The 27226-nt window shown below is 40.4% G+C and overlaps 1 protein-coding gene and 1 long non-coding RNA gene across 2 annotated transcripts in view; both read right to left on the bottom strand.

The window, feature by feature from the left end:
• LOC309858102 (uncharacterized protein) overlaps positions 1-20748 on the bottom strand; it is a gene marked incomplete at both ends in the record, with an annotated part of 28831 nt that extends 8083 nt beyond the window's left edge. The window contains 8 exons of the mRNA XM_082750787.1: positions 4474-4541; positions 6616-6753; positions 8467-8573; positions 11147-11320; positions 11472-11586; positions 19523-19737; positions 20080-20369; positions 20745-20748. Of these exons, the coding sequence (XP_082606913.1) occupies positions 4474-4541; positions 6616-6753; positions 8467-8573; positions 11147-11320; positions 11472-11586; positions 19523-19737; positions 20080-20369; positions 20745-20748 (1111 nt within the window). The remainder of the gene's footprint in view (positions 1-4473; positions 4542-6615; positions 6754-8466; positions 8574-11146; positions 11321-11471; positions 11587-19522; positions 19738-20079; positions 20370-20744) is intronic.
• Positions 20749-23832: 3084 nt separating this feature from the next.
• Positions 23833-27108, bottom strand: LOC309858101. The gene is made up of 2 exons (XR_014308038.1): positions 27026-27108; positions 23833-24532 (listed from the first exon to the last, which is right to left on the bottom strand). It is a non-coding gene; the product is annotated as an uncharacterized lncRNA (long non-coding RNA).
• Between the last annotated feature and the right edge of the window lie 118 nt (positions 27109-27226).

Raw genomic sequence — 27226 nt, 5'->3', positions numbered from 1 at the left:
AATAAAGTCAACATATCTCATTCTCTTTTACTAATGAGAAATTAGTAAATAGTTGTTAATGGTGAGATCTTGTTGATACAACAATATGTAAAACAACCTATGCTTCTCAAGGCATTTCTTTTCTGATTTCTGTACCATAGACGGTCACCTTTAAAGAAAAAAAAAAAAAAAAACAGTCTCACTGGTATTGCTGCTTACTAGCTAAGTTTTCCAGTTCATATTTTTTGCCATTTCTTTACGGTACCAGGAATGTATTGTAGAGTTCCCAGTTTTAAGGATAGCTCCTTTTTTAATGAAACAAATCAGTATGTAATAATATTTACTAAATGTAATCCACTTGTAAAAATTAAAAGATCCATTTTCATAACAAGTTCAATTTGTTTTAATATGCTTAAAGAGGACATATAAAACATACTAACTTAAAAATCTTTCTCTTATTTACACAAAGATATAAGGGATTTTAGGGGTCATGATTATAATAATTTCTTTTCAGACAATAATGCCTTATATTTTAAATTCCCTACAATTAAAATCCTTTTTTGTTATTGTTCACACTGAGGCACTTTTATTTTTTAATTATGTTCAGTAGCCAGCATATACTACATCGTAAGTTTCGGATGTAGTGTTCAATGATTAATTAGCTGCGTATAACACCGAGTGCTCATCACAACACGTGCCCTCCTTAATACTCATCACCCAGCTCCCCCATACCCCAAGCCCCTCCCTTTCATATCCCTCAGTTTATTTCCTAGAGTCCGGTCTCTCTCATGGATTTGTTCCTATTGTTCATGACAGTATTTAAATTCTTAAATAATTCTGAATACTGGACTATAAAGAAAGGTACTAATGCCCTTCAAGGGATGAATGGATAAGGAAGATGTGGTCCATATACACTATGGAGTATTATGCCTCCATCAGAAAGGAAGAATACCCAACTTTTGTAGCAACATGGACGGTACTGGAAGAGATTATGCTGAGTGAAATAAGTCAAGCAGAGTCAATCAATTATCTCATGGTTTCACTTATTTGTGGAGCATAACAAATAGCATGGAGGACATGGGGAGATAGAGAGGAGAAGGGAGTTGGGGGAAATTGGAAGGGGAGGTGAACCACGAGAGAATATGGAATCTGAAAAACAATCTGAGGGTTTTGAAGGGGTGGGAGGTGGGAGGTCGGGGTACCAGGTGGTGGGTATTATAGAGGGCACAGATTGCATGGAGCACTAGGTGTGGTGCAAAAATAATTAATACTGTTATGCTGAAAATAAATAAAAAGTAAATTTAAAAAAGAGAGAGAGAGAGAGGCTTTTTCCCACTGTGTATTTGTTCCTCCTTTGTTGAAGATTATTTGCCCATAGAGTTGAGGGTCCATATCTGGTTTCTCTACTCTGTTCCACTGGTCTATGTGTCTGTTTTTATGTCAGTACCATGCTGTCTTCGTGATCACAGCTTTGTAGTAAAGCTTGAAGTCAGGTAATGTGATGCAGCCAGTTTTGTTTTTCTTTTTCAACATTTCTTTAGCAATTTGGGGTCTCTTCTGATTCCATACAAATTTTAGGATTATTTCCTTCAAGACTTTGAAATATACTGGTGGAATTTTAATCGGAATGTCTTTCTAATTGCTCGAGGCAGTATAGACATTTTAACAATGTTTATTCTTCTGATCCAAGAGCATGGAATGGTCTTCCATCTTTTTATGTCTTCTTTGAGTTCTTTCATGAGTGTTCTGCAGTTCCTTGAGTAGAGATCCTTTACCTCTTTGGTTAGGTTTATTCCCAGGTATCTTATGGTTCTTGGTGCTATAGTAAATGGAATTGATTCTCTAATTTCCCTTTCTGTGTTTTCATTATTAGTGTATAAGAAAGCCACTGATTTCTGTACACTGACTTTGTATCCTGCCACATTACTGAATTGCTGTATGAGTTCTAGTAGTTTGGGGATGGAGTCTTTTGGGTTTTCCATATAAAGTATCATGTCATCTGAGAAGAGAGAGAGTTTGACTTCTTCATTGCCAATGTGCATACCTTTTATTTCTCTTTGTCTGATTGCTGTTGCTAAGGACTTCTAATACTATGTTGAACAAGAGTGGTAAGAGTGGGCCTTCTTGTCGTGTTCCTGATCTCAATGGGAAGGCTATGAGCTTTTATTTTATTTTATTGAGCTTTTATTCAATTTTTATATTATTGAGCTCTTATTCAATTTTACTGAGGATGATATTTGCTGTGGGTTTTCCATAGATAGGTTTTATGAAGTTGAGGAATGTTCCCTCTCTCCCTATACTTTGAAGCGTCTTAATAAGGAATGAATGCTGGATTTTGTCAAATGCTTTTTCCTGCATCAATTGCAAGGACCATGTGGTTCTTTTTTCTCTCTTCTATTATTGATTTGCTCTATCACATTGATTGATTTGCGAATGTTGAACCATCCTTGCAACCCAGGGATGAATCCCACCTGGTCATGGTGGATAATCTTTTTAATGTGCTGTTGGATCCTATTTGCTAGGATCTTGTTGAGAATCTTAGCACCCATAATCATCAGTGATATTGGTCTGAAATTCTCCTTTTTAGTGGGCTCTTTGCCAGCTTTGGGGATCAGGATAATGCTGGCTTAAAGACAGTCTCTTCAATAAATGGTGCTGGGAGGGATGCCTGGGTGGCTCAGTTGGTTAAGCAGCTGCCTTCGGCTCAGGTCATGATCCCAGCATCGTGTGACCGAGTCCCACATCGGGCTTCATGCTCAAAAGGGAGCCTGCTTCTCCCTCTGCCTCTGCCTGCCATTCTGTCTGCCTGTGCTTGCTCCCTCTCCCTCTCTCTCTCTCTCTCTGATAAATAAATTAAAATCTTTTAAAAAATAAAAAATAAAATAAATGGTGCTGGGAAAATTGGACAGCTATATGTAGAAGAATGAAACTCAACCATTCTCTTACATCATACACAAAGATAACCTCGAAGTGGATAAAAGACCTCAACATGAGACAGGAGTCCATCAGAATCCTAGAGGAGAACATAGGCAGTAACCTCTTCAACACTGGCCACAGCAACTTCTTTTAAGATATGTCTCCAAAGGCAAAGGAAACAAAAGTGCAAATGAAATTTTGGGACCTCATCAAAATCAAAAGCTTCTGCACAGCAAAGAAAACAGTCAACAAAACAGAGAGGCAGCCCACGGAATGGGAGAAGATATTTGCATACGACAGTACCCAGGATCTATAAAGAACTTCTCAAACTCAACACACACAAAACAGATAACCATATCAAAAACTGGGCAGAAGACATGAAAAGACACTTCTCCAATGAAGACATACAGATGACTATCAGACACATGAAAAAGTGTTCATCATCACTAGCCATCAGGGATAATTTAATTAAAACCACATTGAGATACCACCTTACACCAGTTAGACTGGCCAAAATTAGCAAGATAAGAAACAACGTGTGTTGGAGAGCATGTGGAGGAAGGGGAACCTTCTTCCACTGTTGGTGGGAATGCAAGTTGGTGCAGCCACTTTGCAGAACAGTGTGGAGTTTCCTTAAGAAATTAAAAATAGAGCTTCCCTATGACCCTGCAATTGCACTACTGGGTATTTACCCCAAAGATACACATGTAGTGAAAAGAAGGACCATCTGTACCCCAATGTTCATAGCAGAAATGGCCACGGTCGCCAAACTGTGGAAAGAACCAAGATGCCCTTCAATGGATGAATGGATAAAGAAGATGTGGTCCATATTCACTACGGAGTATTGTGCCTCCATCAGAAAGGATGAATACCCACCTTTTGTAGCAACATGGATGGGACTAGAAGAGATTATGCCAAGTGAAATCGGTCAAGCAGAGAGAGTCAGTTATCATATGGTTTCACTTATTTGTGGAGCATAACAAATAACATGGAAGACATGGGGAGATGGAGAGGAGAAGGGAGTTGAGGGAAATTGGAGGGGGAGATGTACCATGAGAGACTATGGACTCTGAAAAACAATCTGAGGATTTTGAAGGTGCAGGGGGTGGGAGGTTGGGGGGATCCAGGTGGTGGGTATTATGGAAGACACGTATTGCATGGAGCACGGGGTGGGGTGCTTACACAATGAATTCTGTTACACTGAAAAGAAATTTAAAAAATAATTGAAAGATATTAAGAAAGGGAAAAAAAATAGGGGCCCCTGGGTGGCTCAGTTGGATAAGCATCTGCCTTCAGCTCAGGTCAAGATCCCTGGACCCTGGGATTGAGTCCCACATTGGGCTCAGTGAGAAATCAGCTTCTCCCTGTCCCTCTGCCTGTGCTCTCTCACTTTCTCTGTGTCAAATAAGTAAAATCAAGAGGTGGGGGAGAGAAAGAGAAAGAAAGCAAGGAAGTGAACTTAACAATTTACACTTACGGTTTTGGGTTTTTTTCCCACTATTCTTTCATTATCAAAACTTTTTTACTCTGACTTCTTCTATGTGACCACCAAAAGTACTTCACTCTGAAAAGTCTTACCTGGATTGTTATTTTGCGAAAAATTTTTAAGTCTTTCTTCTGTATGTTTGGCAATTATTTGGTGATTGCTACATATAAGAAGGGTGATAAACAATGTTACTATTTTAATACTGATATGAAAAACATTTACCAAATATATCAAATTCATAAGTGTATTTGAAATAATATCAGAGCTAATATAAAAACTTAAATTACCCTATATACTTCAAAGTAAGGTGAACTAGTCATGAAGTAGTAATTTAGCAATTAGTAGTGTTAGCTTGCCATAATGGAACATGTTTTTAACTCAGTGGTCCTAACTCTATAATCACAGCTATTTGCTCTTGGAGGAGCCACTTCACTCTGTCTCCAAGTCTTCCTCTATAAAACAGGCATCTTACTGCCTTATTTCACAATGTTGTTAAGAGGACTTAATGAAATATTAAAACATGGCCTCACGGGAAAGGTGATGCCCACCACTCTGGGAAGGTCAGTATGAGACCTTTCATCACCTCATAAGAAAAGGCGCTCTGCAGGATTTAAATCAGGCTTGAGATACAGGCCTAGTAACAAAGGGGAAGGGAAAGTCCAGGCTCTTCCTGTAGCATTATTTGAACTTCTTTAACAGCTTAGAAGAGCCCCAACTATCATCTGCTAGCAGGATAGACAAGCAAAATCCTCAAGCTGTACTTCATTATGAAAGTCTGCACTAACATATGGGCTTCATGTAAGGCTTTTGAGTGTGAAGGGAAGGGTGTGTATGATTAAAGCCAGGGGGCCTGGCGGCCAGAACAGGGTGTGGTGCCTTGGAATAGCAGCTGAGCATATAAGCATATGTCATAAACTAAAAAATGTTGTAACTTTGAAGTCTCATTGTGGGTCACCATGAAGACTGGAGAATGTGGATCAGCAAGGGCTTCCTGGGAGCAAAGGTTAATCATAACCAGACTACAGGGGGGAAAAATTGCCTTCTAGAGAACAGGTCTGTATAAGAAGTTATTTGCAGGGGTGCCAGGGTGGCTCAGTCCTTTAAGTGTCTGCCTTCAGCTCCGTCATGATCTCGGGGTCCTGAAATTGAGCCCAAATCTGGCTCCCTACTCAAACCCTCCCCCTGCTCATGCTCATGTTCTTGCTCTCTCTCTCTCTTTCAAAAAATTAATTCTTTTTTTTTTCATTCTTTCTTTTTTTAAGATATTTATTTATTTGAGAGAGAGAATGAGAGAGGGAGAGAGAGAACATGAGAGAGGGGAGGGTCAGAAGGAGAAGACTCCCCTCTGAGCAGGGAGCCCACCTGTGGGACTCAATCCTGGGACCTCAGGATCATGACATGAGCCAAAGACAGTCGCTTAACCAACTGAGTCACCAAGGCACCACACAGCAATATTGCAGCAATAGAATCAAAGGAAACAAGGGAATGATAAGAATTTCCTTTTTTTCCTTCCAAATGACTTGAGAAAGAGGGTGGTCTCTTTGGTCTTAGGGAACTCCTTAGGTTCTTGGAAAATTCAAAGGGGAAAGAATAGGAGATAACCGTCAAGGGAAAGGATAGGATTTTCTACTAAACTGAGCATCTCAGGACCCAAGTAACTAGTGGGGTGGGGGGTGATGATGGGGCACCTAGGTGGCTCACTTGGCACTTGGTTAAGCATCTGCATTCAGCTCGGGTCACAGTCTTGGGGTCCTGGGATTGAGCCCCACATCAGGCTCCCTGCTCAGCAGGGAATCTGCTTATTCCTCTGTCCCTACTCTGCCCCTCTCTGAAATAATTATAAATGAAATCTACAAAGAAAGGAAAGGAGGAGAGGGAGGGAGGAGAGGGAGGAAGGGAGGGAGGCAGGAAGGAATAAACACACAGATGTAACATTCTTTGTACCCCATGCATAACAGTTATCCTTGGAATGAAACAGATACAGTTAGGATCCCTAAAGATAAAGGTCTCGATAGTCCTGAGATAAAAAAAAAAAAAAAAATCCTGCACTCATTTCTAATGCTGACTAGTCTAGCCTTTGTCTTGGTTTCTGGCAAGTGACATGGGCTAACTCACTGCAGCCCCAAAATTGCCGGAATCAAACTACAAACTCTCATCTGTTACATAAGAACTAAGAGTTCAATTATTTTAAACTTCACTTTAGTAATAACTGACATTTTAATGTAAACACTTACCCATCAGATCCACTAAAAAGAGCATAGTCTCCTGCCGTCCATCCACGTTCATCTCGAGAAGAGGTATTAACACCTTGCTGAAGAAGAAGCCTGACTATATCTGGAGATTTAGAAGGTGCAGCAAACATGAGGGCTGTTCTAAAATAACAGAGACATAACTTCACCCTTAGGAACTTAGGGTTATCTAAACAGCAAATTTCATATACGTTACCAGGTTAATATCTTTCCTGTCAGTACAGAATTAACCATTAACAACTTCAAGTGTTTATTTTTGTAAATTACCTCCATGGCTAAAAATAAAAGACAAAAAAGAAGCCTCTTGTCCCACCTGGGTATGATAGTAGAAGTTGCTAGTTTAAAGTCATTTTATGAACAAGAAACTATGCTGAGATCACTTAACTAAATGAGTGAAGATTTTAAAAAAGAATTCCCCATTTTTTTCCTTAAGCTGATTCAGTGTACTTCCAAGCCTTCTAGAGGACAGGTCTGTATAAAAAGTTATTTGCAGGGGTTCCTGGGTGGCTCAGTTGGTTAAGCCTCTGCCTTCAGCTCAGGTCATGATCTTAGGGTCCTGGGATCGAGCCCCACATTGGTCTCTCCGCTCAGTGTGGAGCCTGCTTTCCCTCCCTCTCTGCCTGCCTCTCTGGCTACTTGTGATCTCTGTCAAATAAATAAATAAAATCTTTTTTAAAACAGTTATTTGCAGGGGTGTTTGGGTGGCTCAGTCATTTAAATGTCTGCCTTCAGCTCAGTCATGAACTTGGGGTCCTAGAAGTGAGGTTCCCTGCTCTAACCCCTTTCCCTGCTCATGCTCGCTCCCTCTCTCTCTCAAAATAAATAAATAAATAAATAAATAAAATCTTTAAAAATAAAAAAATAAAACAACAAAAAATCTACTTGCAGGCTTAAAATAACAGCATTCATACTAACAATAATAAAAGAGTCATAGTTGCAGTTAATGGTACTAAAATAAGCATGGTTAGGCACTAAATTAAATACTATATATATAAGATATTATTTACACACAACAACCCTTGAAGGATATATTATCCTCCTTTTCATATCAGAGAACGTATCTGATGATGATAAGTAATGTTTCCAGAGTCACATACCCAGCAAGTAGGAAAGGAATTAAGCCTAGTCTTGTGTCTATCTAAAGTCCATCTCTTTTCTCTTTATCATAAACCTATGATTTGTCCTCACAAAAAGAAAAATCTATTCAATTAAAGTTATATTTCATCCTTCTACCCTTACCAATGGAAACTATATATATATATACATATACATATATACATATATATATGATCCCTTTTCATGATATATCATGAAATAGGATGATAAGCCCACCCTATCTGGTAATAGTAATTAATAATCACTTAGGGATCATCTAACATCAGTATTCTTTACAAAAAAATTTAAAGCAAGGAGTCATCCAAAAGATAAAACAACTCCTATTTATGTTTAATATGCATCTTTTAAGGAAAATGTATATAAAGTAGAAGTTTCTAAAAAATACTATAAAAGGGTTAAGAAGTTTAATACTGTGTCATAGAATAAAAGGAGTCCACACTTTATAATAAAACTAATATGAAACCCTTTTAGCTAACATAAAGTCATATGGCAGAAAAAAAAAGACTGCAGATCACATCAGTCAATAATATGAAAGAATATAAATTTTGTGTATACTGTTCTTCATGTTGCCCCATCAGAATAATTGCTTTCTGCCTAACTGATGACATGTCGACATTTTTCACTATGTAATTATAAATTATCCTCTTCTTATTAAGTTAATCTTTCTGACTTATTACCACCCTAGAACAATATAAGTTTAAAAAAAAACAACTACTGTACCTTTTAAACTTATCAACCACATGTACATCTGCTTTTTCTCTAATTAACAATTCCACCATTTTGTGGTTGTTTTCATTTACAGCAAGTAAAAATGGTGTGAATTCGACCTGTAAAAGTGTAAAAACAATTTATAATTTACAAAATTACATATTTCCATACTGAATTTTAAAACCTATAAAGGATCCTCTAACCTTAAACACATACATAAGTACTCTCAACCCCCCACCTTCCCCAGCCCTCAGTCTTCCCCACCCCCTCACACCGCCCCTACCCTCCCCCCCGCCCCCACCCCCACCCCTCTCTTTCACCAGCTGCTCCTTCTCTTGGCAATAGCCCTCCTCAGGGGACCTGGGCAGCTCAATCTGAGGGTCTGCCTTCAGCTCAGGTCCTGAGCCCAGGGTTCTGGGATCCAGCCTCACGTCAGGCTCCCTGCTCAGTGGGGAGTCAGCTTCTCCTTCTCCCTCTGTCCCACCCCTCTGCTCACATCTCTCTCCCATTCTCACTCTCTCAAATAAATAAATATTTTTGAAAAAAATAAAATAAATTAAATTAAGTTAAATAGCCCTCCTCCACCTCTTCAACAGATTAACTGTAGTCATTCTCCAAATCTTACTTCAAACATTGACCGGTTCCAAGAATCTCGGCTTCTATCACAGCATTTACCACTGTATACTCCACTTATTTTATTGTACCCATCGAAACCAAGAGCTTCTTGAGGGAAAGGACTATATTTTATCTCTGTATCTCCAAACTCTAAAACATAGCTGTAAAAGCTGAAAGTATTTTTACTGAGTTAACAGCCTAAAGGATTATCTCCGGAGTAGTGTTTCTTAAATTATATTCCAAAGAACATATACTTCCTGGAAGGTGAGGATTGTGCCTCAATAGAAAGATTCAATGATCCGTGAGGATTGTGCCTCAATAGAAAGATTCAATGATCCTCGATGTTTGAGAAATATTACAGAACTGCACATTATCTCTAGCGCAAAAGAAATCAGTTTAAATTTGCTTATCCCCATTTTACAATACTTTCATGGCAAACATTAACATTTCAGAATTAGAGTTTCAGGGATACAGTGTTGAGAGCTTTCCAGTAAAGGTGAAGCTTTTCTCCAGGTTATACCAACATGCTTGATTCTCTTCTATCAATGGTATCAGGATCCCAGATGTCAACATAAAGCACTCTTGCTCCAAATGGGTCACTAAGGAGATGGACTCTGAATTAAAAGAGCAGCTGTGGGGCATCTGGGTGGATCAGTCAGTTAAGTGTCTGCCTTTGGCTCAGGTCCTGTTCTTGGGGTCTTGGGATCCAGCCCTGCATCAGGCTCCCCTACTTTTCCCTCTCCCTATGCCCTTCCTCCCTACTCATGTGTGCACTCTCACGTTCTCTCTCAAATACATAAGATCTTTCTTTTTAAAAAAGTTCATTAAAGTGAAATCTTAAAACTTCAAATAACTGACTTGACAGTTTACAGCACTGTTAGCCAAAGCCGGCCTCTTTCAAAACTTGAAGAAAACCAACACTTGGGTCAACAAAAACTTAAGAACTATAATCAATTGTAGATAATTGCTGCATTTAAGAATGAAAGTGTATCAAAGACTAGTATTAATATCAACTGAATCATAGAAACATAGATCACTTCCCTATCCCTATAACTAGATCATGGTCTTAGAGCAGAATAAGGCATATTCCATGTAAAATTACTCAGAATTACTACTTGGGTTAGCAGTCAAGAAAGAAAAATTCTTGCTATGTGAAGAACATGCTTCTCTCCTTATAAGTCTGCGTATGTGCTTTCTTCCTGCTTTCTTTATTTACAGTCCCTAAAAAAATGTATTTCCAATCTTAGACAATTAAGTTATTTAAAAATATTTTCATTCAGGGAATGCTCGAGCTTCTACGTATGAAAAATTGACCCTATCTATGTCAACCAACAGTGCTTCCTTAAGGGCAATGGTAGGAGGTAAGGCATGTCAAAGAAATAACAAATGGAAGAGTGAGTGTGGTCCCCCTCAACTCCCCATGCACAGCTACTACCCCCTGAGGACCTACACAATGCTGAGCAGGAACTACTCTGTGAAATGGGAGACCCCAGTGTGGGACATGGCAGGCAGAGTGGCTATGAGCACAAGTAGATGCCCCTGGAGGATGTCAGGACCCGATCCCCGTGCTCTCATCTTCAGAACCTTGGGGCCTGCAGTGCCCGGGGCCTGCAACCTGCTGCTTTCTCCTCCCACTCAAACTCACCCAAGTTACCCCACTGGGTCATGGTCTCCCACCCCTTCCCAAGAGCACCCGTTTCCTAAGCCCCTGCACAGCACCCAGCCTCCATCATCACCTCACTCCCCTCAGGCCTTCAAGCCTTTGTGGGCTCTGAGCCCACCATCCACTCCCAAACACTAATGGGAAGATTCTCCTCCTGGGGTGGAAGGGCGGCTGGGAAACAGAACTCTACCCTTTCCGTGGGCTTCATCGTTCTCTAGTCCTCCCTGCCCTGGCTTTGGAGTTGTTTCCCTGGTACAGGACTTGATGTATAGAATTCAGTATTTATTATTTATTACATATAGGAATAAATACATAAATAAATGTTTTGTAGCTAAAATATATATGTGTGTGTGTGTGTGTGTGTGTGTGTGTGTGTTTAAAATTTTGAATACTTTATAAATAATGTTGACGTACCTTGTTTCTTGCTTCAATATTTGCATGGTATAAAATCAGCTTCTCTACTATTGATGTGTTCTCACCAGCAACAGCATAGTGGAGGGCAGTATTGCCAAACTTATCCGTAAGATCTGGATTAGCCCCATGTTCTAAAAGAGTAGTTACACATGCCTCTTCCTGGTATTGTACAGCCTGTCAGTAGTATCCCAAGAAACAGAGTGTAAATTCTGGGAATTTAAAGCAAGCATGCTACAACCAATTAGTTACATTTAATTGCAATAAATTTTCATTCTAAGTAATTAAATCAAATCCACCTCAGGCAGACACAGCTGCTACCACACACCTTCATTAGAGGAGTCCTATAGTCTCCATCATAGAGGTCAAGCTTGCATTTCCTCTCTACAAGAAAATCTACCATGTCGGCATGGCCGATGGTACAGGCCAGATGGAGAGGTGTCCTATGAAAGTGAAAGAATGTTTTAGGAAATTATAGTGCACAATTTCAAAACATGCAATTAATTCATGTAATTGTAAACATTAAATAGCATCTTATTCCTTTGACTCAAAAACAAAGATTTCATTTTCTTTTGAAGAAAGTACAATAATTATTAGTGATCATTCACCATACTAATAAAAGAGCAGTCTATCTGACTAGGTAGAGCATGACCTCAGGATTCAGCTCAACCTACTTAATAGTTATGGCTCAGCCTTATCCTCAATTTCCTCATCAAATAATGGAGATAAAAACAGTTAGCTCATGTTCCTGCCTTGCTCAGTTTGAAGGTCATGTGACTCTTGATCTCAAGGATCATGAATTCAAGCCTCATGTTGGCTACAGAGATTACTAAAAACTAATAAAAATAAAGTAAAGAATAGGTATCTCATGAGACCTCGTCACCATGCTTAAATGAGGATCTATGCAAAGTTTGTTACATATTATTATTATGACTATTACTATTGATACTACTGTACAAATCCCATTAGGTAAAGTGATACAATCATGCCTACTTCTCAGATATGCTTTAAATATTCACAAGAATACTACATATCAATGATTCTAGGAGGCTCATTTTGTCACCTTTTAGTATCTCTGACATTGGAATGTGATTTATAATTCAAAATGTCTTACAACTATAATTGGCAGAATTTTTTAAGATTTCTTATTGGTATACAAAATGGTGGGGCATCACACAATCAATGTGCCTTACGTTAAATGTAATAATGTTATATACATACAACAGCTCTACTGCAGTTCTAGTCACATGGTTGGCATTTAAATAAATTTTAGTTCTTGAAAGCATTATAGGAAAAGAGGACTAAAATAATGAAGAATTCTTTTTAAGTAATTCTTCACTCTGATTTTCAAGAAACTTTAAGCCAAAGGAAGCTCAGGATTCAAATAAACAGGAACAGTTTTATTTTTGTACATTATGTATTTTATATATATTTTATATGAAATAATATATTTTATATATCTTATACATAAATATATCATGTTTATATATGATATATTTTCATATACATTATATGAAATAATAAAATTATTTTTTTCATTTTATTAGATTTATAGATCATATGAAAATCAAGAATTACCAATTATCAATATTAGTATTTAATACCATTATAAATAAATAAATAGCAGATCTTTCTTCACCACTTATGAATGATTCACCTTTTCCTACTAATATGAAATGTCACCATATTGGGGTGTTTGGCATTTTCTTCTCTACCCCATTCATTCATCTATCCTTTCAGCCATTAGTAACTGTGTAATTTGTGGAAATTTAAGATACATTTTGATATCTGGAAGGGTATATCTGTCTACTTATAAAAATTTAAGTTTTTATTTTAATTCCAGTTAACATGCAGTGTTATATTACTTTCAGGTGTACACTCTAGTGATTCCAAAAAATTTCTTAATGTCATCACAATGATAAAAGACAGCAGGAGTAACACAAAATTCTTAAAACCATGATGATTTTATTTGCATTATGGAATGTCGATAAATACAGGAAGAGTACACATTTTGAGAAATACGTCTTCCTAATCACAAACAGAACCATCTTCCCAATTCAAAATTTATTTCGACAGCCATTCAGTAAATAACATACATACAAAGTGGACACAGATAAAAATTATATATTGGATTTTATCGAAAGAATTTGTAGCCCAGAAGTTGATCTATTATGGGATTAGACTTTTTTTATAACATTATCGTATAAAAAGATGTCCATTAAATATAAAATACTGGAGGTGCCTGGGTGGCTCAGTCATTCAGCATCTGCCTTGGGTTCAGGTCCTGATCTCAGGGTCCTAAGATCAAGTCCCCCATCGGGCTTTCTGCTGGTGGTGGGGGGCTGCTTCCATCTCTCCCACTCCCTCTGCTGTATTCGCTCCCTCTGTGTCTCTGTCAATAATAAAATCTTAAAAAATAAAGTGAAATACTGTATATACTTCATTTCTTTTCTGTCACTATTGAAATGTGGTTCAGTCATATCAAAGCTGTCTCTCAACTGGCCTATATGGGGACTTATGAGTGGGTCAAAAGGCAGCTGAGGATTTTGTTTTGTAGCTCAGCCAGCCTGGGCGCTAGACCCCTTGCTGCCCAGCCTCAGGAGGGAAGACCGCCAAGTGCCCTCAGTGACAGGAGGGTATTTACCCCAAAGATACATATGTAGTGAAAAGAAGGGCCATCTGTACCCCAATGTTCATAGCAACAATGGCCACGGCTGCCAAACTGTGGAAAGAACCAAGATGCCCTTCAATGGATGAATGGATAAGGAAGATGTGGTCCATATACACTATGGAGTATGAGGCCTCCATCGGGCTCCTTGCTCCGCAGGGAGCCTGCTTCTCCCTCTGACTCTGCCTTCCACTCTGTCTGCCTGTGCTCGCTCTCACTCACTCTCTGACAAATAAATAAATAAAATCTTTAAAAAAAAAAAAAAGAAAAAGAAAGGATGAATACCTAACTTTTGTAGCAACATGGCCGGGACTGGAAGAGATTATGCTAAGTGAAATAAGTCAAGCTCAGAGAGTCAATTATCATATGGTTTCACTTATTTGTGGAGCATAACAAATATCATGGAGGACATGGGGAGATGGAGAGGAGAAGGGAGTTGGGGGAAATTGGAAGGGGAGTTGAACCATGAGACACTATGGACTCTAAAAAACAATCTGAGGGGTTTGAAGTGGCAGGGGGGTAGAGGTTGGGGTACCAGGTAGTGGGTGTTATAGAGGGCACAGATTGCATGGAGCACTGGGTGTGGTGCAAAAACAATAAATACTATTATGCTGAAAAGAAATAAAAAATAAATTTAAAAAATGATAACATTAAAAAAAAATTCCTGGTTCCTTACCTCTTTCTCTTTTCCCTCTTCCCATTCTAGTTCCTCCTGCATTTACTCCCTGGCATTTAGCACATCCATGAACTACATCCTGAAACATACGCCCTAATTTAGAAACCTGGAACTGCTTGCCTATAAGCTCCTTAAGTTTTCATGTCCTCAAATGAGTACCCTGATTTATCTGGCCTACTAAGTTCTTACCTAGTCTCCGAGAAAGAATTAACTTTCCTGTTTTAGTCTTAGCCCAATTCCCCTCATGGTCTAATTTAGGCCATTTTTGTAAATACTTTAAATCTTCTGAATAGTTCAGTTTTTCTGGTAGGGCTGGAGCCAGAAGTGTAACCAGCTCCTGCACTGTTTTTTTGGGGGTGCTTGCTTTGCAGGTTGATCTGCTAATTGGTTTCCTTTTGAAGTCAGATCAGTCCCCTTTTAGTGTCCTGGGCAGTGCATAACGGCCACCTCTTTTGAGTCCCAAATAGCTTGGAGGAGAGCCAGTACTACTTCTCTGTTTTTAATTCTTTTTCCTTCTGCTGTTAATAGGCTCCTTTCTTTATGAATAGCCCCATGTATATGGAGAGTAGCAAGGGCATACCTGCTGTCCATATAGATGTTGGCAGTTTTACCTTTGGCCATCAGCAGTACAATCAGCTCCGCTTTTTGCACCGATGTTCCATGTGGCAGGGCTGCTGTCCAGAGTTCCTGCTCAGGGGAAACCACCGCAGCCCCTGCATCCCTTTCTCCATTGACCATGTAACTACTCCCATCCATGAACAGAGTCACCTCTGCATCCAGAAGGTGAATGTCTCTGAGGGCCGGCCTTACTTCTGTGACTCGGGTTAGGACCTCCCCGCAGTCATGTAGGTGGTGAGCCAGCTCTACTGGCAGCAGCGTGGCTGGATTTAGCACCACTGGGGGCCGGAAGCTCACTCTTGTTTCGTTGAGGAGGAGGCCCTGATACCCTGTCACTCGGGTGTTCATCACTCATCGGTCTGGTGGATTCTGGAGGAGGCCTTTGGTAGTGTGGGTGGTGGTCAAGATGAGATTTTGACCCAAAGTCAATTTACTTGCATCCTTGACCAGGAGGGCCATGGCAGCAATTATGCAGAGGCAAGGGGGAACCCAGCTGCTACTGGATCTAGTTTCTTGCTAAGATATGATACTGGCCTTTGCCAAGCCTCCAGAGTCTGAGTCAAAACTCCTTTGGCCACCTCTGCTTTTTCATCCACATACAACTGGAAGGGCTTCTGGGATGGCCAATGCTGGGGCACTCAGTAAGGCTGTTTGTAATTCCCAAGATGCTCCTTCTGCCTCAGCCATCCACTCTGTCATAGTGAGCCCACATTTTGCCAGTTCATAGAGAGGTCAGGCAATCTCCGTAGACTGCAGTATCCACAGCCTACAGTAGCCCACCATCCCAAGAAACTCCCTCACTTGTTGGGACGTGGTGGGGCGGGGGTATTGGGTGATCACCTGTTTCCTGGACTCAGACAGTGAACGCACTCCCTCGTGGAGATCAAAGCCTAGATAAGTAGCATGGCTCTGACAGAGCTGTGCTTTCTTTGCTGACACCCAATACCCTTTTCCTGCAGAATCTGTAAGAGAGCTCCCATCCCCACGAACATGACTCATAGTCCTCAGTGGCTATTAGCAAGTTATCAACATACTGTAACAGAGTGACTCCCAGGTTAGAGGTTCTATACTCATGCAAATCCTCATGTAGGGCCTCTCTGAAGATAGTGGGTGAATTCTTGAACCCTTGGGGAAGTCCTGTCTAGGTGAGTTGGCCTTGAAATCCTTCCTGTGGATTGGGCCACTCAAAAGCAACGAAGGGGCTGAGACTCCCTTGCTAAAGATATGCAGAAATATGCATCTTTGAGATCTAAGATGGTATAAACAGTTCTTTGGGGGCCCAGGAGGGAGAGGATGGCATAAGGATTAGGCCCCATTGTTTCCTGGAGGGTTTGGAGAAGGCTCCCTTCTCTTGTCTCCACTGGTTCTGAGACTGGCTCGTAAAGAAGGTATTCATCTACAGCTGGCACAGACATCTGCACAGTTGTACATTTATGTCTTTCTATGCCATTCACACCTTGTACCAAGACTTCCTCTTCAGATAGTTTTCCCATAGGTTTCAATTGATTTTCCCTCCACTTCAGTTTTTACCTGAGGTTTGGGGAGGGGCTCTGAACCACAGCCCCTTCAGTCTCTGGAGGACAGCATGGCCATCTTCCATTCGGGGCACTCCCTGGCCCAATGCCCTTTTTCCTTACAGTAAGCACACTGATCTGAATCTACGTCTTCCTGCCTGCCTTCTCTGTGCTTAGGCTTTTCCTTCCATTTACCATCCTCTACCTGCCAGATTGTAAGGCCAAAACCTTCCTCCTGTGCATCCCTGTTGTTAAACACCTTTTCTACTAGTCCCACTCACTCAGTCACATTCTTCCCTTCCAATCCTTCAATTTTCTGAAGTTTCCTCCCTATATCTGCAGCTGACTGACTGGCAAAAGCAAGATCATCTAAACAAGCTATCATGCAACTTCCCTGATGTTTACCTCAGGTTGTGTAGCTTAGGTAAACAAGCATTTAAAGACAATCACATGTAGAAGTTAACATCCATAAAGGTGTATTATTAAAACATAATTTTTCTCTCTAAAATAGCCCTCATTTCCAGAGATAACCAAATCAGGACTAATTTATTTGAAAAACAAGTCCAGTTTTAACAAACTTGGCCTAATTACTTACATAAGCTCTGCAAGAACAGTGAGTGATCATATAAATCTTTTAGAATCTGCTTTGCTGGAACTTCTCATAAGGAATCTCTAGGTTGAACTTATAGTAGCCTCTCCAGGCCAGAAGCCAAGCCACGTACTTGCCATCAGACATGCCTGCAATACCTCTCGATTTGGGCGAATTCCTCTTCCTGAGGTCCCCAAAGTATCCTGAGGTTCCTGCATCTGCCAGGAAGTTATATCCTTTACTCGCCTGGGGAGGCTGTTGGGAACTCTCTAAGCAAGGTATCAGGCCAACAGTACCAAAGGGCTTTCAGGCTCCAGGTTTTATAAAGTCCACCTTAGTTCCTTTAAGCTGTCTAGGCATAGCTGAATCTTTTCAAATATGACATTCCAGTCAAAGCCTTGGTAAAATAACCAGTGTTTCCAATGGTGTCTTGTTACAAGGAGAACCGATTCTTACTGAACTTGTGCAAATGACTGATTGCCATGGAAGAAAGAATACTTGCTGAGACCTTTCGGTTTCAGAGGGTTCAGATAGAGAGAAAGAGTTGAATACCTTGATTTGTTTACAAATGACTACTTTTACATCTCTGTAAGTTACAGATAACTTAAGAAAAAGTTTAACAAGCCTGGAAAAGCAAACACTACAGAACCAGTAATGTTTAAAATAAGACAAAACATCAAGAGATACAACATTACAATCTTTCAGTTCATCTAGTCCCATGTTACTAATTCTGGTTTAGTCTGAATGCAGCTTTTACTTCTGGCAATTCTTACCCATTTTAGTTCCAGGATTTTAACATATCAAAGACCTGTATTTGTCCTGAAAGTCTACCCATATGAATTTCCTTTAAGGCGGAAGTCATTTTACAAGAGAATTCTTAGAAGGCAAATTTATGAATCAGTTAAGTACAAAACATGTTCACCAGCAGATTTCAAAAGCACAAAACAGTTCCAGCAACCAACGCTCTAGCATTTTATCCCATTTGGTTAAGACCTAGATGTACAACAAATTTAATTCCATTTGTCATTCAAGCAAACCTTCATGTTTTCACAGTTTCAGGATACCAAAGACTTTGAGAGCTACTTTAACAATTACCCATTAAGACCCTGAGACAGACAATTAACCATCAGTTTAGTAACCTCTTTCTTAACATATTTCATGTTCCACCTGGGCCCACTCCACTTCAGATGCCATGCTCTCCTGCCAGCAAGGGGGAGGGGCTAGGCAGTCCACATCGGGCCATAGAAGACAGGAACTGCCCCAAAACAAAGAGAGTTTCAGCAGCTGCTTGGGAATATTCCTTAAAGTCTCTGTCTCGAGTTAGACTAACCACAGTCAGTTCCAGTTATACCCATTAAAAGTCAGAGTCCCCTCATTCTCTGCTTGCCCCATTTTTTCAAACACAGCAAACAACACAACAGACAACAACAACAACAAAAAAACAAGACAAAGACAACTGCAGGCCCAGTGGTCCTGCCACAGGTGGGGATTTTCTAGGGGGACTCGAAACCCCTGACAGCCTAGGGGGACTCGAACCCCCTGGCTGCCTAGGGGGACTCGAACACCTGGTGACAGCTTAGGGGGACTCAAACCCCCTGACTGCTTATAGGGACTTGAACCCCCTGGCGACCTACCAGTGGAGGGAAGGGGCATCCCCGCATCCACTCTAGCCCTGGGGAGCATGGCTGCTCCAGCTCCTTCCCGGTGGGCCATACCCTGGAGTTCCACAATCAGACAGACAGGATCCCGTGATCTTACATCCAGAGGCTTTTCCCAGAAATCCTGATACTGGCTCAGTGCTCATTGTTTTTTCCCGGACAATCCCGTAATCAAAGGAATGAGACTGATACAAAGCAAAGGTCAAGCAATGCTTTATTTCGCCCCAAGCATCGAGAATCAAACTGACCGCTCAGGGCTGTCTCTTGCAAAGAGATGAACCCTCCCAGCCTCACAGACTTTTCTAGAGGTCGTTTAGCCGGGCTATACACAGGTGGGCAATGAGATTGTGATACACAGAGAAAACTGCACAATCATGCTAGGTCTGCAACACACAGAGAAAACTGCCTGGGCTTTCTCTGTGTGGCCAATTGAATTTCAATTTACCCTAGTAAATATACGGATGGCCAACTGAATTTCAATTTACCCTAGTAGATATATGCGCATCCCACTGATTGGATGTCTTCACCTGGCCTGACATGCCCTTGTATCTAGGCTTTGCAAGTAATTTCCTCTGGGAGGGGCGGGGTCAATCTAAGTTCACTACATAAACACAAAATGACTCCCTCTGGCTAAGCAGGCCCTTAATGCCTATTACCTTTTCCTCTTGTCTCTTTTATTCACGTTCTTCCCACGCAGTAGCAACTGATCCATATTCCATATATCACCCAGGAGAGCAACTTTGTGGATCTTTTTGAGCTCTTTCCGGCGGATGTTATACCGGGGCTGGGTCTCCGTGACTTCCTCCTTGTGAACCCTAGCCATCAAGTCATTCATCCCCTCGATGTCCGAGGATGAGCACACCTTCCCACTCTGAAAACAAAAAAACTTCTTCATTGCAAAGCCTAGAGGCTTTACCACCACTTCACCTTCCGCTTGGCTCTTCGCCGCTTCTAGACACCAACACCAGTGCTAGAGATAAGCCGAACCCACCACGCAACAGTTCGGAATCTTGGAGCACCTAACAACGGTAACTATGACGCCAAGCACAAATGCGCATGCGCAACTCTGAATCCGGCGTGGCTGCGCCTGCGCATAAAGGGCAGCCACTAAGGGTGCCCAAAGCACACGTGCGAGGCTCAAGCCTCACAGATCGTAGTGTGGCAGAGCCTCCGCTCGGCTCCCCGCTCCGGGGCGACGGGGCAGCGGGCCTACGGGGCGGCGGGGCCTCCGCTCGGCTCGCTGCTCCGGGGCGGCGGGGCGGCGGGAGGGCGGGGCCGTGGGGCCGCGGGGCCTCCGCTCTGCTTGCCGCTCCGGGGCGGCGGGGCGGCGGGGCGGCGGGGCCTCCGCTCGGCTCGGCTCGCTGCTCCGGGGCGGCGGGGCGGCGGGGCGGCGGGAGGGCGGGGCCGTGGGGCCGCGGGGCCTCCGCTCTGCTTGCCGCTCTGGGGCGGCGGGGCGGCGGGGCGGCGGGGCGGCGGGGCCTCCGCTCAGCTCCTGCTCTGGGGCTATAAATCTGAATAATAATAAAGACTCAGAGGACCTACAACAAACTAAGAAGTGTTTATTCATGAAAATTACTGAAGTTTGATTGGAGTTGTGAGAGTCTGCTGTGCTCTCACCTCCCATGCCAGAAACCTGTCACTTAGAGAAGGGACTTGCCTGACCTGAGGCAGAGTAAGTCAAAGGGGTGGCCTCCATGCTAAGCAGACAGGGTTCTCTAGCCTGAGGTTGCAATGCTGTTTGGTAACAGTAGCAAGGTACTTAACTGTAAGCTCTGAGAGGTCAGAGAGCCATCTGAATGTGATAAGCACTATACATAAACTCCAGGTTTACCCAAGGCATGCAGTTGAAACTGAAGCTGGTTCAAGCCACCCACATACCCATGGTTGCCAAGCCATGCACATATACGCAAAGAAGCAAAAAGCTTGTTAGCAAAAACCAGGCAGCCTTGAAAATGACCCAAGTGTTGAATGGACTTAGAAGCCCACACAGATCCATCAGCAGAGGAGAAAGCATGAATAATGGGGTCTGCACACAACATCTGCCCAATCGTTGGCTAAATGTGAAAGGATGCAGGCACAGCAGCAACATGTAGGAAGCAAGACTTAAAAATTTAAGAAATGAACAGAGACATCAATGGCTGCACACTGCAGGAGAGACAGACTTCATAAATTTACTGGAGGCAAGTTATTAAGCAGAACAAGACAACCCCCTGGGGTGGAAATCAGAACCCCTAATTGCTACATTACCTGAAATTCAACAAGATTATAAAACAAAGGGACAAGAAAGGTGACCCTTACTACAAAAAGCATTAAGGAGAAACCATCTAAGTATTTCCAGATGGTAGATTCAGCAAAGATTTAAAAGCAGCTACATGCACATGGTCAAAGACGAATGGAAATAGTGCTGAAAACCATGATGAAAATGACACATGAAGAGTCTCAATAAAAAGATACAGGGGTGCCTGGGTGGCTCAGTGGGTTAAGCCTCTACCTTCAGCTCAGGTCATGATCTCAGGATCCTGGGAACGAGGCCCACATTGGGCCCTCTGCTCAGCAGGGAGCCTGCTTCCCCCTCTCTCTCTGCCTGTCTATATGCCTACTTATGATCTCTCTGTCAAATAAGCCTTTAAAAAATAAAAATTTAAATTTAAAAAAAATACAAAGTAAAAGAATTGAATGAGAACTTACAGCTGAAAAATACAGTACCTGCAATGGAAAATTCAACTGATTTGAGATGACAGGAGAATCAGTGAACTTGAAGAATCAACAGAAATTACTCAATCTCAAGCAGAGAGGTAGAAAAAAAAAAAAAAAAACAATAAAGAAAATGAACAAAGCCTGAGACCAGATCAACGATAAGGAGATCCCCAGAAGGAAGACAGAAAAGGATTAATAAATATATTTGAAGAAGCAATTGCCAAAAATTGCTTAAATTTGATGAAAACCTAATCTGCAGATCCATGAAGCCCAGTAAATCCTAACCAGGAAATAGACAAGGACATCCACACCTAAACGTGTCATCATGGGGTCAAACCGCTAAAATCAAGGATAAGCAAATGAACACAAAACCTTGAAATCTGCAAGAGAAAAAAACCAACCTATCACAAAAGGAGACCAAAATTATGATTAACAGCTGACTTCTTACAAAAAAATAATGGAAGCTAGGAGTCTATGGCATAACATAATCTAAATGATTACAGATTTTTTAAAAAGGCAACCATGTATTCTATATCCATCAAAACTATTCTTAAAAAAAACAAAGGCAAAAATAAATGACATTCCCAGAGAAAGACTGTGGAAAGAAGAGTCTATAAAGCACTAGTAGCACTGTATTGTTGAGTTGCTGTAACATGCACAGATATAACATATGACACTAGGAGCACAGAGAAGAAAATGAGATCTACTGAAACAAAGTTCCCACATTTGACCAGAATTAGAGTAGACTGACAAGATGCACACAGTCATACCTAGATCAATCACTAAGATCTAACTCAAAAAAGGAGGAACAGAAGAATCTCTTGGGATACGAGAAAACCAGGAAAGAAAAAGCAAAGTGGGAAGTGAAGAAACAAGTATATCAAAACTAAATCTGAATTAACTAAACACTCCACTAAACAGAGATTGTCAATTGGATTTTTAAAAAGCAAGATTGATAAAGAACTTGTGTTCAGAATATATGATCTCTTACACCACATAATAAGACAACCCAAAAGGGACAGTGAGGGTGCTCTGAATGGATGTTTCTCCAAAGAAAATATACACACACGGCCAATAAAACAGGAGAGGATATCACTAGTGTAGCTAACCGTATGTTAATCCATGAGGTATTATTTCATTCACACCAGAATGACTCTCTAAGAATGACATTTTTATCAAAAAGTCTCTAAGAATATGCTGTAGAAGATACGGAGAATGATGCATTTCATCAGGTCCGTAAAAAGGTAAACAGAAACTTACTACATGACCCAGCAACTTCTACCCCAGAAGTCTGTCTAGGATAAATAAAAACCTGCATCCACACAAAGACATGTATACACACAGGGAGAAGGAAGGAAGGAGAGAGTGACAGGGAAGGATGAAAGAGGAGAGAAAGGGGAAAGGGAAGTGGCCAATTAAAAAATGGGATAATGAATCTGGACCAAAGGTACACGGGGTTCCTTGTATTATTCAAGTAACATTTCTATAAGTTTGAAATTAGATCAAGATTTAAAGCTACCAAAAAAAAAAAAAAAAGAGGCAAGATACTGTATAGCAAACTCCCTCTATCAACTTCTTCAATTAAGACCATATACAGCTTAAAAGTTATTAGAAAACTGTAGGTAATTTTAATAAAATCACTTCAAGAATATAATCTGGTTGCAAAGCCAATACAATGAGCTCTAAAATAATTCTCTATTCAGTTAAATAAAGTCGTCTGTAAATCCTGTAACAACATGTTCATATTCACAAAATCTGAATGAAAAGCAAATATGATTTTCCATAACCAGGAGGGTAATGCAAAGTTCACTTTGAAAGGACTGAGATTTGGGGTTAATCTTTTAATACCAAGCAAAATTGTATAGTTATTCAGATTTTGAAGTGACTTGCTTTTTATTTAACAAAATATTTGCTGCTCTGAAATAAATTTCATTAGAAAGAATGATGATGTATAAAACAACAACAACAAAAAAAGACCATGAAAATACAAGCTGCATTTCTAAAAGGATGTAATCATTTAAATTCTGATTAAATCTGTACATTTACAATTCTCTCTTAGATAGACAAAAACAGAACTATTTTTTATATGGACAATCGGGAGCACAATAATTAAGTGCATCTTAATGAAGGTTCCACTGACCTATATAGAAATATGCTTCACTTGAGCCAAACGGCAGCCTTTCTTCATCAAAGATAAATAGTACTATATAAAAACAAAGATAAGCCTTTGATAATTTTACGTTGCCAAGTAAAAGTACTTCCCAAGAGCTAAAGGCACAATTTTTATTTACATCTAGTAGAGGAACCAACCATAAAATCATTACTTATTTTCAACTGAATAACTGATTAACATTTCTCAAATAAGCTTCTTCCAGTCCTAGTAGTTCTTTATTTTTCTTAACACATTTGCTAGGTTGATAATTTACCATAGGTGTCATCATGAGAATAACCAGAATTAGATTAAATGTGAAAAAAGAGAGGCAAAGTGTTTCACACTCTTGAGTGATACCAAGGCAAGAATGGGAGAAAAGCATCGCAAAAGGAGACTACGGAAATGCTACTTATATATTCCTGCAGCAAAACCAGCAATGCATCCATTTTAAAAGTTATCATCTTCGGGGCGCCTGGGTGGCTCAGTGGGTTGGGCCTCTGCCTTCGGCTGGGGTCATGATCTCAGAGTCCTGGGATCGAGAGCCCCGCATCAGGCTCTCTGCTCAGCAGGGAGCCTGCTTCCTCCTCTCTCTCTGCCTGCCTCTCTGCCTGCTTGTGATCTCTGCCAAATAAATAAATAAAATCTTTTAAAAAAAAAAAAGAATTAAAAGTTATCATCTCACTACCAATTTCTTTCCCTCAAGAACAATTTGAATCTCTTTGGCATCCAAAGTCTCATAAGTTAGTAAAGCTTCTGCTAGATTCTTACGCTCTTTTGCATGAGTCTTCAAGATACGTTTCGCTCGTTCTTATGAGTCCTGAAATGACAAAAAGGAGGTATCTAAGAGGCAGAAAACGTAGTAGAAGCAAAAAGCATAAAAAGTATATGCCTTTAAAAAAGTGAACTATATTCATTTCTATTTATAAAAGATAAAAGCATGAAGCTCTTTTTAAAAATTAACATAGAATGTATTATTTGCCCCAGGGGTACGGGCTTGTGAATCATCAGGCTTACACATTTCACAGCACTCACCATAGCATATACTCTCCCCGCTGTCCAGAACCAGCCACCCGATCCCTCCCCCCACCTCCCCCCAACAACCCTCAGTTTCTTTTATGAGATTGAGTCTCTTAAGGCATGGAGCTTTTAAACACCAGCATGAAGCCTACTTGATTAATTGATTGATAGATAAGGCAACCTTGGTTCTCAAAGATTAGTTTCATACTTGGAAATGTTCTATTTTAACCTCAAAATGTATCACATGGATAAGTGAGGACTACTTAGACAGATATACTTAAAGATACATAAATATATACTAAACTTATCTGTTTTTCTATTCTTATTTGGTAACAACTTACCTCTCAGTCAGTGACCACTATATCACTGTAAAATGAGTTTAACAACACCAAGAAGCATACGTCATATAAAAATAACACAATTATTAAAAATAAAGATCCTTAGACATTCTGAACAAAACTGTTATGGTCAAGTGAAATATCAAATTAAAGAGAACATATAAAGTATTATAAATATGTCATGGAATATTGAAACTAAAAACCTAGGATGAATTAGTATTAACTTTATAAACTCCATTGGAATGAAACCCGTACACTGTAACATGTGAGACTATGCTAAGGTTTTTATATCTTTAAGTTTCATATACATTTGAACCTAAAACGTATACTAAGCATCATTTTCCTTAATAACAATGTAAGTGTGCCATCTAGTGGAAAGAGTACCTAACGCCCTCGCAAGCTTAACATTTCAGAAAAGGATTAAGAGCAAAGAAAGAGTATTTCCAATGCTCTAATACTAGAAGAGATAATTTACTCAAGATAACATAAACATTAAAAAAAGGAATAAAGATCCAGGCAAGGGAGAGAGAATTCCTCTTCTGAAACACCTTCTAAACCTTTCCAACATATAAACTTTTCATAAACTTAAAGACTTTAAAGCTTTTACCTCCTTGAGTTAATCAAAACCTGGCCCTCCTGGGGACACTCTGAATCCCTCGACTGACAGCTACTGATTCCCTCCTATCCCAGATCTTTCAGAGTAAAGAGGTGAGACCATGGCTCCCCTCACCACTGACAGACGATTACTTTACCATCCTCTTCTATAAAGCATGATTTCTTTGAAGTTTACACCATCTGACTTCAACATCCTTTATTCAGCCATCTACAACCCTAATTCCAGTTCTCATTCACTAGACTTTCTGCCACGTAGCTCAGTCTTTTCCATTCCAAGACCTTCCTTCATGTACATCCAAATGGAATGCACATATCCAACCTCTGCACTAAGCACCAGACCCACGTATCCCTCCCCACGTGAAATTTTCACTAAGACACCTCAAATTCAGGAGCTGAGCTGGTTAAGTGTCTGCCTTCAGCTCTGGTCATGATCCCAGAGTCCAGGGATCGTGCCCCACATCAGGCTCCCTGCTCAACAGGGATATCTGCTTCTCCCTCTGCCCCTCATGCACCCCACTTTATGCTCATGCTCTCTCGCTCTCTCTCAAATAAACAAGTAAAACCTTAAAAAAAGTAAACACTTCAAATTCAATATGTATAAAACTCAGCTTGTAATCTACACACTTCCCCAACTTAGGTCATCATCAGTGGTTTCTCAGTCAATGGCACACAACTAGATGGCACCAGGCAGAAATCGAGAACACAGCTTTGTTACGTAATTTAGCTGCACTCTCACCCAAATATCAGAAAGGCATTCGATTCCACTAGATCAGAATCTCTTGAATGCTTTCATTTTTCTCAATTTCCCCTCTCACTGCCCTAATCCAAGCATCTGCACTGCCTTAAGCAGATTACACAGAACCTACTCACTCATCTCACTGAATTGACGCTCACGTACTCTGTACTGGACCCTGCAATCAAAAAGGCTTTTGTTTTCAAAGACCTTTATGCTTCATTCTCAGTGTATGTACACAGCGAGGCACAAAGCAACTAATATTTGTGGAATAAAATATGTTTCAGAGTGAAAAACTAATAAAGATTCAAATAATCAAATATCCTCCCTATTCTAACAACACTATCGTTTTACAGATGATGTAGAATATTTAAAATTACTGATATTGACAGTTCCTAGCCTATGGCCACAATAAAATAAAGATTCAGTCTATGACCAGAGGCTCCCAACTACATACTGAAATCGTGGCTTCAATGGTGCACTCATTCTCTTGATTATATATAGTGACAGCTCTACACAGGGGATAACCATTATCTTCTGGTAGCACCTATTTAGGCACATTAATGACTAGACAGATGAATAAGCACAGAAAAAAAGGAATTATTACCCTTAGAAGGATTCTAATTTCTTGTTCAATAGCAGATTGAGTTTCTGGACTCAGTTTCCCAGTATCACTGTAGATCATAACTCCAAGCTAAAACAAATGAAAAGAAAGAAATTGAACAGAAACACCCGAAACCACTAATGCATGTAAACAGAGGAAGTACTATCCTATACTTAAGGAAACCTCATCAAGGGCAAGGAAGAA

The sequence above is a fragment of the Mustela nivalis genome (genome assembly GCF_964662115.1).
Source record: "Mustela nivalis genome assembly, contig: HAP1_SCAFFOLD_1858, whole genome shotgun sequence".
Classification (NCBI taxonomy): Eukaryota; Metazoa; Chordata; class Mammalia; order Carnivora; family Mustelidae; genus Mustela; species Mustela nivalis.
The sequence above is the reverse complement of the archived record's forward strand: the minus strand, read 5'-3'. Positions and strand labels throughout refer to the sequence as shown.